This window comes from Maylandia zebra, linkage group LG23 (assembly GCF_041146795.1).
Source record: "Maylandia zebra isolate NMK-2024a linkage group LG23, Mzebra_GT3a, whole genome shotgun sequence".
Lineage (NCBI taxonomy): Eukaryota > Metazoa > Chordata > Actinopteri > Cichliformes > Cichlidae > Maylandia > Maylandia zebra.
The window spans coordinates 22,534,556-22,545,918 of NC_135188.1; the positions used below are offsets into that span (position 1 = coordinate 22,534,556).

General features: G+C 40.4%; 2 protein-coding genes across 2 annotated transcripts; one reads left to right on the forward strand and one right to left on the reverse strand.

Annotated features, from left to right (window-relative positions):
- The first annotated feature begins 237 nt into the window (after positions 1-237).
- ephx2 (epoxide hydrolase 2, cytoplasmic) lies at positions 238-5,673 on the forward strand. Its single transcript, XM_004562531.5, has 18 exons — positions 238-486; positions 1,215-1,293; positions 1,373-1,535; positions 1,898-2,088; positions 2,183-2,305; positions 2,426-2,497; positions 2,582-2,677; positions 2,956-3,034; positions 3,312-3,346; positions 3,431-3,457; positions 3,532-3,617; positions 3,695-3,806; positions 3,930-4,004; positions 4,114-4,156; positions 4,256-4,358; positions 4,670-4,739; positions 4,998-5,078; positions 5,165-5,673. The coding sequence occupies exons 1-18, from the start codon at positions 383-385 to the stop codon at positions 5,309-5,311; spliced, it is 1,686 nt and encodes a 561-aa protein (XP_004562588.2). The 5' UTR covers positions 238-382; the 3' UTR covers positions 5,312-5,673.
- Positions 5,674-6,364: 691 nt separating this feature from the next.
- Positions 6,365-11,325, reverse strand: plaat1l (phospholipase A and acyltransferase 1-like). Its single transcript, XM_004562534.2, has 5 exons — positions 11,251-11,325; positions 7,301-7,430; positions 6,757-6,845; positions 6,521-6,685; positions 6,365-6,436 (listed from the first exon to the last, which is right to left on the reverse strand). The coding sequence occupies exons 1-5, from the start codon at positions 11,257-11,259 to the stop codon at positions 6,371-6,373; spliced, it is 459 nt and encodes a 152-aa protein (XP_004562591.1). The 5' UTR covers positions 11,260-11,325; the 3' UTR covers positions 6,365-6,370.
- Between the last annotated feature and the right edge of the window lie 38 nt (positions 11,326-11,363).

Here is an 11,363-nt window from a genome sequence, read left to right on the forward strand (position 1 = left end):
AATAATAATATGTATGATAGTAGCATTTTACAACTTTAAAAGAAATGTTTCATTTGTAGATCATTGTCACACAGACGCTAAAAAGTTTTGAATAGTTTTTTTAAATTGTTGTTTAACGTATTATCATTATTAAACATAAAGAGGACATGTTTGGTCTTTTATTCGTGGAACTGATTTCAACAAAAATTTTGGTTTGTTGCGAGAAGTCACGTGCATGTCTGGTCTCGCCGCTGTTTTTCAGTTAAGTGTGAGCTCACTGGGTAAGTGGGTGGACCCGCAGTGAGTCTATTAGGGCAAAGTTTACCCTGTACACAGGTGCAGCAGCAGCAGCAGCAGAGATCCTGAATACCGTTTGGAGAAAGCAAAAAGAACCGATCGAGAGATGGCTGATAAGAAAGCCATCCTGTTCAACTTCTGGGGAGTCGCCGTCTCTGCCAGACGTGCTGCCATTTTTAAAAAGCTGGAAGAGTTGCACAACCTACCGGGGTAAGAAGTGACCGTTTTGTAACATCTCTGAACCGCACAGATGTGTCGTATGGAGACCGCTTTGTGTTTATATTTGATTATATTAAAAAACAAAACAAAAAAGCCAATAAAATACGCAGCTGCTGCACGAATTTCTGATTGTTTATTTACAGTGTGAGTGAGTGTGGATATCAGATCTGCGCTTCAAGCTGGATAATTATTACAACAGCAAAGAAATATTTGACTTAACTGCTGGAAATGAGCAGGTGCACGTAAGCTACTACATGGCCAAAAATATGTGAACATACTTGGCAACTTTTTGTTAATAACAATGTTAATTTTAGACAGCAACAACAAAAAAGTTGTGTCCATAACATTTTGAAATTATGGCAAGTATTGATCATGTTGATGAGATAGAGGTCTCAGAAACACTTACAGCAGGGATTTTCTGGATTACCTCTCAGTGTTAATTTAACAGACTGGACACAGGTCCAGTCTGTTAAATTAACATCTCTGCCTTTTCGTTCGATTGTGTAACTTTTATTCTGACTTGCAAAAACGTATAACTTCCTCAAAGTCTTTGCTCTTTGCAGGCACTTCTAGCTGATTCTGTTTCATCTCAGACCTGATCTAAGAGTTCAGTAAACATTTGCCTGAGAGCTGAGTGTTATAGATAGAAACCACCAAGGCTCGCCCCTCTCAGTTTCTAATCACCGCATTAATCTGAGGTTTTGTGCTCTGTTTCTCAGAGGTTTTCTCTCCAGTTTGGAGTCCAAAGACGACGGCGCCCTGAGGCAGGCTGAGAGAGGAGCCATGACACTTACACAGGTGGGCGAAGACATTTACAGTTTCACTTCATGCCTTTTGTTGCTATTTCACTGATGTACAGCTGTGTGTCTGTGTGCAGATGATCCCAGCTTTGGAGGCCGAGTGTGTGCAGGAAGCCCGGGACAGGAGTGTGACTCTGCCGGCTGATTGGTCAGTTAAAGGCCTGCTAGACAAACTCACAGAGGCAATGATGGACGTCCAAGCAGCTGTGCTGAAGACAGCTGCTGGCCTGCGACGCAGCGGTACACACAACACTCTTTAAAGAAGCAAACTTACAGAGGAGTTGGAGCCAGAGGAGTTGAAAGAAAGCAGGTTTAAGCCACGTCCACATTGGCTTCCTCTGCATAAAGAAATAAGTAGAAAAAAATTCAGATCTGGTTGAAAAACCTTGTTTAATTTCTCTCACTGCAAAATATTTCTGTTCTGAATTCCTGTGTCCCTCATCTTTGAAGGAGACAGTCTACTTCACCTTTATTTCAGCACGATATCTGCGTAAAGTGAACATTGTCACTGTCACCGCTACCTGCTTGTTTAAATGCATTGTGGGGAAAAAGTAGGTCACTACCAATGATGTCTAATCTTTGCGTCAACCTCTGATCTAAAGGGTTACTGACAGCTGTGCTGGCCAATCACTGGGTAGATGACAGAGCGGCTGGAGATGGCACAGGTCGCCTTCTCTCTCTGCTGGGAGGCCATTTTGACCTGGTCCTCCAGTCCTGCCACTTGGGTCACAGGGTCCCTGAGCCCGCCATGTTCAGCTCTGCCCTGCAGCGCCTGGGGGTGACACCCAAACAGGTAGAGGGTTTCGTGATGTAGACAATAAATATGCAGCATCACTGAGATTAAATTCTTGTATATCAGATGTTATGAGTCATCTATCTCTATTCAGGCGTTGTGGCTGGATGCTGATGTTGAGGGTGTAAAAGCCGCAGAGGGAGCAGGGATGAAGGCCGTCTTGGTGGAAAATCTGGATGCTGCTCTGGAGAAACTGTCTGAATTTACTGGCTTTCAGGTTTGTGTCACTCTGAGTATCTTCTCTGATGCAGTGGGTTTAAAGACCCTCACATTTAGATCTAACTACAACAAAGAAAATGATTACATTAATAACATTTGTATACGTTTGAATCTCCAGGCTGTTGGAACAGTGAGCCCCCCACCAGCCTGCAGCCCTGATGAAGTGTCCCATGGCTACATCACCATAAAAGTATTAATATCTATCAGTGCCAGCAACCTGTTGAATTATGAAAACGCAACACAGAGCTGAAATGCTGCTGGCTGTCTTTTCCAGCCTGGTGTGAGGACTCATTATGTGGAAATGGGCTCCGGTCCACCGGTGCTACTGTGTCACGGTTTCCCGGAGAGCTGGTACTCCTGGAGGTACCAGGTAACCTGTTTCCATTGGATATGTTGGAACGCACGAAATAGTCACCTTCCAAAGTGTATTCAGAGGGTGTTTGAGATGAGATACACTAAGAGTCAGAGATATCCCTTCTTATATTTATAGTTTGTCTTGTTTTCCATTTAATTCAAGTCTTTGTTCTGATTTATTTAAGTTTGCAGTTATATTTACTTGTTGTTGGTGGTGTTTTGGTTCTTTTAATCCTGCAATAATCCTGAAATAAAAGCCATGATCATTAAACAACCCTCTCACCCCTGTGCTAGATCCCAGCCTTGGCTGCAGCAGGATTCAGGGTTTTAGCTCTGGACATGAAAGGATATGGAGAGTCCACAGCGCCCCCTGGTAGGTTGAAATACTGAAAGACTGAAAATATAGACTGTACTTAAAAGATGTATGTAGCTTCCCAGTATAAATTCTTTATAATGAACAGCAGGGATATGTCACTTCCCCTAGCCCTTAATGCCCAGGATCAAAAGACCTAAAATGCTCAGCTTGAGGCTTAACTACCACACTTTTACCAGTGTGTGACATCAGAGAAGCTACAACCATCCTTTATATACAGTCTTTGTGTGGAGTCAGCTCAGTGTTGGTGTAATTCCTGCCGTATTGACTCTCACAGACATAGAGGAATATTCTCATGAGGAGCTTTGTAAGGTACACATTACAAAAATATTAAATCTACAGATTTAGTGTTGTTTTAAAATGTTTTTCTGAATCATATTTTTCTCTCTTTTTCAGGAGTTAGTCGTATTTTTGGATAAAATGGTGAGTATCAACACTGTCATTGAATAGCATGATAACTTAAAGTTTACACAAAAGCTTATGGTCCCCTGTTCCAGTCCATACCACAGGTCACCCTGGTGGGTCACGACTGGGGCGGCTCCCTGGTGTGGGCCATGGCCCGCTTCTATCCTGAGAGAATCAGGTAAACACACACACAGACACACACAGTCCCCCAGAGCCTGTACAGTGAAGTTAAAGTGCTTTTCCATGTGCGTGAAGGGCTGTGGCATCGTTGAACACCCCAATGTTCAAGTTGAATCCTTTGGTTCCTGCTTTCGAGAGACTGAAGGCTATTCCAATATTCGACTATCAGGTCTACTTCCAAACACCAGTAAGTGTTTTTTATTTATATATATATATATATATATATATATATATATATATATATATATATATTAATGTTTGTTTCTGTCACAGAAAAACTGCAGCTTCATAAGCGGGGTTTGTGTTTCAGGGTGTGGCGGAGGCCGAGCTGGAGAAGGATTTGGAGAGGACGTTCAAGATTTTCTTTTCCAGCAGTAGTGAAGCGGTGCGTGGATCGAATGTACACACACACCCAGCATTGCAGTGTGCAGTTTCAGAGCTAAACAGGTGGAAAAATCACCCACACGTGATGAATGTTTTTCTCTGTACCACAGAAGGGTCGTCCCCCTCTCAGCACCGCAGGAGTGTGCGCTCGAGGTGACGTTTCCTGCTGGTTATCAGTGTTTGCTGTGAATGCTGAAGATTTTTAAATCTTCATTCACAGATCTCATGCTGTGTGTGTGCGCTTTATCACAGGTGGCCTGTTTGTGGGTCTGCCGGAGCAGATTCCCAGGAGCTCCATGCTGACAGAAGCCGACCTGCAGTACTACGTCAGCCAGTACAAAGAAAGAGGCTTCAGGTTGCAGATTTTCCAGCTTCCTGTAGATTGTGTTTCTGTGTGCTCGCCAACAAATAATATTTATGTTTATTACATGAAAGCATCCACTGTGATGGGTGATTCTTACACAGCTTTTTGTTAAAATTAGCATTTTAATTAAATCCTGCAGTTCCTGCTTTTATGTTTGTGGCACTAAAATGAGTATTTTGCAAATTGTAGACTGCTGAAGAGGTGAAGAAATTTGATGTCATAAGCAAATATTCCTGAACAGTCAGTTAAATTATCCAGTTCTGTGGAGAATCACTGAGTAACCTTAGGGCTTTATTTTACAGGGGGCCCTTGAACTGGTATCGAAATAGTGATGCAAACTGGAAGTGGATGTGTTCCCGGCCCTTTGAGAAGGTTTGGTGCAGTGTCACAAACGTAATACAGGCTGTAAATTAAAGCTGTAACTTTGGGGTCCCAATATTGAAACAAATGCAAAATTGCTTTAAACCTGCATTCTGACCAGCAGGAGGCACCTCTGGAATCATAATCATAATCAGATCAGAATCAGAATACTTTATTGATATAATGAAGGATAAATCAGACTTGTTGACTTGGCAGTCACATCTTGTTATCAAGATTTCTGATTCACAGTCAGATGTTTGCGTGTTTTAGCTGCTAATGCCAACAATGATGCTGACGGCGGGTAAAGACCCCGTACTGCTGCCGTCGTTTACCAAGGGAATGGAGGACTCGGTAAGAAACAAAAGCATTGACACAGTCATATGAGCAATCAATGGTTATTGGAAGTTAATCTGATATTTGTTATTTATTAACTGAAGATGCCAAACCTGACCAGGGGACACATCGAAGAGTGTGGACACTGGACACAGATGGAAAAGCCGGCAGAGACCAACAAAATCCTGATATCCTGGCTTAAAGAGGCGCACAAGAAGACTGAAGGTGGTACTGTGGCTCCCAAACTGTGAGGAAGGAAGGAAGGAAGGAAGGAAGGATTCTAACAAGATTTTCAATGTGGCACATAAAAGTTTATTTAGAACAACTTAGACACTCACAGGCAGTTTTAACAGTGAATGAGCCTCCCATGAAAAATGTATTCAGACAGAAACTGATGTGCAACCAACAGGGAGGAAAATGTTCTGCTAAAACAGGGAAAAACTGTACTACAAGTAACAAAAATAAGAAATATCACAGTTCAAGATAAAGATTATATTTTAACAAAATGTATAAAATCTCATCATTTTAATGAAACAGCATGAACATTTTCTCTTTATTTTGGAGAACGAAAGTGCCATTATTAAACACTTCTAAGGTCATCTTAACATCCTAATGTATCTGTTTTATGGTTGCTGTTTTTTTTTTGCTTTGTTTTCAGTTTGGTAATTGCTTTTTTTTCTTGCACAAGTACTTCTTTTTTTTTTTTTCCTGTAAATGAAATTGAGATTTTAAAAATCAGTGCATATACATGAACACATTTAACAAATAATATAATATTAGTAAAAAAAAATTGCAAATACAAATAATGATAATTATTCAGGAAATCAAGAACAAAACTAATGGGTGGGGGGAGGGGTTTAGAAAGGAAATGAATGAGGGACATAAGGATAATGGAAAGGAGGTGAATAAGGAAGTAAGGAGGTAATACGAAGGAAAGGGAGGAATTAAGGGATGGGATAAATGAAGAAATGATGGCAGGAAGGAAGGGGTAGGGGAAGAATAAGGAAACAGGAAGGAAGAAATGTAAAGAAATAGAAGTGAGGATATGATAACAAGGAAAGGTGGTGGGAAAGTAAGTAAATAAGAAGGGAAGGAATGATGACAGAAAAAAGGGAGAATGCGAGAAATAAGGAGAAGTAGAATGGAAGAAAGGGTGACACAAGATAGAGAAGGGGGGGAGGTGTAAAAAGGGACTAAGGTAAGGGTAGGAACTGAGGAGAAGGATTCTTTTTAAACTTCCTCCAAACTTCATGCAGCTGATTCAGAGAAGAACAGCACCCCCTGGTGGTGAAGATGAGCGCACACCTGGTTTACAGCTGTTTCTCCTTGAACAGTTTCTTCCAGGCTGGCATGATATACTCGTAGATCTCATCAATCTGCAACACGCACACACAAACACACCAGCTTTAAGCATGCTTCACAGCAAATAAACAGAAGGTGGCGCTCTTCCCTTGGCTCACCTGTTCAGACTTCTTCACTCCGTATCTAAAAAGTGTCGCCTGATGCTCGCTGTTGTGAAACAGGATGTCAAAGGTCACCTCGCGGCCCATCATGTCCTCGATGGCAGGCTTCACCACACCGTGGAAGTCCCGCGGAGGGTGCGTGTCATCCAGCATGTTGTTGACCTGTTTTAAAACACACTTGAAGTCGCTGTCTTTAACGAACTCATCATGTATGTTCAAACCACTCATGCTACCTTGTATTTCTTCCCCAAAAGCTCCAGAGGGTCCAGTTTGACCTCTGACCTGAGAGCTCGGCCGTACAGCAGCAGTTTGGTGTCTGAATCTGACAGACAAAGACAAGAAATCAAATTATTTTAAGAGGCAGATTTCCAGAGGAAGGTTCAAGAAAAATAAAGTTTATCTGTCATATTATGATCTTTGTTACATGAGCTGATAGGAAACCTTTTTTTTTCTGTGTTATATAGAAAACTGAGCAGATTCTTGTAGGTGTACATGTCGTCCATCTCTTCTCAGTAGATATCATCACATACAAAGCATAAATCCTGCGTTCTCACATCATGTCCATCTTTCAAAGATGAAAAATTTCTTATAGACAGTTTTACATTTTTGCAGAATTTGAGACTAACATAATAACCTCTTGCTGATTTTCATTGTTTAACACTCTTTTCTATAAAATAATTGTATTTCTTTTAACCAAAATTCGAGAAATTATTCCTGCTCTGGCAGACTTTTTTCACTTGTCTGTGGAGAAGTAAAACCTTAAAAAGTGTCACCAACCTCGACACGTTAGGTGAGCGACGTATGGAACTCCGTCCCTTTCTCCATAGTACACTCCGAAATGAGAGAAGTATTTGTTCCTGGGATACTCCACAATGTCCCCCGGGAACAACTTTGGGTGGGAATTTTTCTTTATAAAAATAAAAAACAAACAGAAGAAGAAAAAAAGAGAGAAAGTGGTAAAAATCATAAAGTTACCACAAACAATCACCCTGTGGTTCTGCTTAACTCGACTCTGGATGAGGCCGAATCAAACTCACTTCAAAAATAGTCCTCGTCTCCACAGGCAAGGACTAAACTTCTATCATCTAAAATATAAACAGACACTGGCAAAAGCGCAATCTTCATCACTGGATCTGCACTGCTTTTTTGGCTTTGTCAGTATTCAGTCAGTTGTGCCGGAAAGGGGATTTTTTTTCTTTTAAACCACGAGAAAACCTGAAGCGAGTACAGGCGGCGAAACCACAAGCACTTGTGTGCTATATTACCGTCGAGCAAGTATACTTCTTCTGCCTTTGTTACTATTCATCTTAAATATCTATACTTCTCAGGTATGAAAAACTGAGAGCAAATTTTATGATGTTAATGCTTAACCAAACCATCAGGTCTGCAGCTAGAGGTGTTAGTATGAATCCAACCATAGTGTGTAAATAAAAGCTGGATATAACCACTTTGAAACCGCTCATCAGAATGTGAAGCCTCAAGTTGAGCATTTTGGTTCTCACCATCTTAAAGTTAGAAGTTTCAGAATTAGAGCTGGCTGAGAAATGCTCATAGGATACTGACATGTCAACCACTAGATAGTAGAGATGGCACGATACCACTTTTTTATGTCCGATACCGATACCGATATCATAAATTTGGATATCTGCCGATACCGATATGAATCCGATATAGTGTTTTTTAATCAACAAAACTGTTTTTTTTTAAATATCTTGCTGAATTTTGTATAAGTTCATACACAAGTTTAAAACAACAACTACACTAAAGCTATTCTGTTATACCTGTATGCAAAAAAAAAATGTTTCATAGTTCAGCAATACTGATCAATCTAATAAACTTAAACCTACACCATCCTCCCTATTCTGGTATTTTAAAGAGTACTTAGCGTAAATATTAAGCAACCTAACTAATAGGGTTCCAACTCCCAGCAACAACAAAAATAAATAAATAAAAAATAGGGAACCACCCCTCACGCTCTACCTCATGATGCTTAATCGACGTAATCAACCTTAATTTGATGCAGTGTGAAAAAAAAAAAATGCACAGAAATCAATTATTTTTCAAGAAATATTAAATAGATTCAACATCTTTCTTCAACAAAATTGCAGACTGCACAGATGGTACCTTCCCAAAGGAAAAAGTACTATAGCTTACTAGGGTATATTTATTACCGTAGACTCAACAGTTACTATATACAGTAATGGACTTCTATTCCTTTTACATCAAATTAAAACTTTGGGTGTAAGATTCGGATAATTATTTATTAAAAGCTAGACATTTTAAATGAGAATAAAGAAAAGTGTGTCTTTGTGCCCCTTTTCCCTGTTCATGCCCTATCGTCCCCCCTGGCTAAACTTTGCTAGATCCGCCCCTGCACAGTTACAGCCGTCAGCTGCGTAGAAAAAGATCCTGGTGTAGAAAGTAATATTAAATAAATTCTAACAACAGCTTATCAAGCTTAAACGTGCTGCTGTTGTTTATCCACTGGTTTCCTCTTTCTGGTGCAAAGTGGGCCAAAAGCAAACTAGAGAGACGGACTCGCGACAGAAAAGCCGATCAGCTGATCGTTAAGCAGTTTCATGATTGAAGTAGCAGCAAGAGGAGGCAGTCACTCCATATATCGCTTGTTAAGCTTAACGCAGGAATGCTTTACAAACATTCAGAGATGGACTTACACACTTGCTTTACTTCTCTCGGGGATAACTTTGTCGGAGATGAAATGCCGGGTTGCTAGCGAAGCTCCACATGCTATCCAGACCACCACAGGTCCCGCATGCCACAGCCGCTCTATCACGTGATGCATACTGCTCAGACGTGCTAACGTTCTGAGGTGAGTTACGGCGCGTTGCAAGTTTTGTGAGGTGCTTTCGTGATATTTAATGGATCGGATTACATTTTTTATTTTTCTCCGATATCCGATCCAGTAATTTAGGTCAGTATCGGACCGATACCGATACGTAATATCGGATCGGTCCATCTCTACTAGATAGTCTTGCCTTTTTTACCCTAGTAAGGCCAAAATAAACATTAACCCTCAGGTGAGAGTCTTCTTCAGGAGAGAGATGAATATGTTCAAGAACCTGAAAGAAGTCAATCTGCCTTTGATTTAAGCATTTTAGATGTAGGTAACTTGCACTGTAGCCTGCGCTGGAACCTGTCGTCCACCTCACTACAAATGTAACTAAGAATCACCATCAACACAGGTCATACTGGTATACATGTTGGTAACGGCCATCCGAATTAGACTATGCTGTAAATTCTACGTAGATTTCACAGCAAAAACATTGATAAATATAACAAACCAAAAGACTGCCGGCATTTAAAAAGAATGTGGGTTTATGATTGTTAGTAGGAAAGAAAGTTAACTAGCCAACTCGTGGTCCAACATCTGGAGGCTAACACGGGAACAGTGGGGGAGATACTTGATGTTAAATTGCACTAAGAACAAAGTCCTTCTAAAGCAGGGATGAGGGTCATTAGTCTGTCTCCTTTATTCCAGGCATTTGGTCATATAATACACTCTGAAAATATAGCTCTCAATCAAAAATCAGACATTCATCAAACTCCTAATAGTTCATCCCACAGGGACCATGAATATAAAAGAGGAAGAAGGCAGAAAAAGAAAGGCTTCCGGCTGCTCCCTTAATAACATGGGCTCACCATGGCAGGTAGCTCCACAGATTCTTATGCCAGACGCCCTTCCTGACGGACCATCAAAGGGTTTTGTGTCTCCTCCTGGAATCTAAGCAAGGATCTCTCGCTTGTTAGTCTAATGTGTAGATGACTAAACTTTGAAACCTCTACAGGGACTATGAATATAATATGTTCCAAACTTCAAGGTAGACCATCCAGAACCTGGAATTAATTCATCTGTGATTCAACCATTTAAGCTAAAGATTTGTGCCAAATTATCATGTAGAAGTAGAGATATTTGGACATTAAACTCATATAGGTTTTTCGCCTGGGCGGCATGATGAGTAGCTACTTAGAAATTTCACAATTGTCCTAGAAGTTCAACCAACGCTACAGAAAAACATGATTTGTGAATGTGCTCAAATGTTTATCTGAATCTGGTCTTGTTATTTCACTCTGGACTTAAGTGGTAAAAGGTCTGATTGACACTGAGCTTTTTTACTTTCAATTTATGGAAAAACTCAACTGTGGGGGCGTAGAAGGTGCAACATTTTCAGCAAGGTGGAACGGAAAAGATAAGAAGAGAAAACCATTCAAGAAAAAAAACAGTTCTAAGAAATAGCCGCAATACTATTCTTAACCATTAATGCATGATCTGCTGATCTAGTAATGAGCAGTTTTTGTACATTTTGAGTTGGAAAACAGTACCAAAGACAGGCTATGGAGACTTGGGTGGCTTCGGGAAGTCACATGTTTACATATAATAGTGGTATTGTAAAGTGCTTTGGGTGCCTTGAAAAGCGCTATATAAATCCAATCCATTATTATTATTATTAAATACTTCTGAAGTGAATTCAGAAGCTACTTCATGAGATTTTCTTTCATTCAAAGTGCCTAATAGTCCATTTAGTGCTCTTTCAGATGAATTAAAGTGCTTACACCAAGCTACAAAGTTATTATAATCAACCACGAGTAACAACTTTGGGTCCTCTGATTTCAGAAGTAGCACTGAAACACGGTGTCATCTAAAAATGTAAAAATTCATGAGTGGCAATTAAAAGCAAGATTCTAGAAAAAGTAATGGTCATACTCACCTGGCCCATGAAGGGAGGATTAAGGTATTCACTGTGGCTGTCTTTGGTCCTTTCTGAACATAAATCCACAGCACATGCACACAGGAACCTCACATCATTTACATACAGGCTGT

What these genes read in the sequence shown, in the direction of transcription:
- ephx2 (XM_004562531.5), top strand. Translation starts at nt 383, where the DNA reads ATGGCTGATAAGAAAGCCATCCTGTTCAACTTCTGGGGAGTCGCCGTC. An exon ending in TTTCCAGCAGTAGTGAAGCG is followed by an intron (nt 4,005 to 4,113) that starts GTGCGTGGATCG and finishes TCTGTACCACAG; the next exon opens with AAGGGTCGTCCCCCTCTCAG. An exon ending in CGCAGGAGTGTGCGCTCGAG is followed by an intron (nt 4,157 to 4,255) that starts GTGACGTTTCCT and finishes GCTTTATCACAG; the next exon opens with GTGGCCTGTTTGTGGGTCTG.
- plaat1l (XM_004562534.2), bottom strand. An exon ending in CGCTCACCTAACGTGTCGAG is followed by an intron (nt 6,846 to 7,300) that starts GTTGGTGACACT and finishes TTTGTCTGTCAG; the next exon opens with ATTCAGACACCAAACTGCTG. An exon ending in GAGTGAAGAAGTCTGAACAG is followed by an intron (nt 6,437 to 6,520) that starts GTGAGCCAAGGG and finishes TGCGTGTTGCAG; the next exon opens with ATTGATGAGATCTACGAGTA.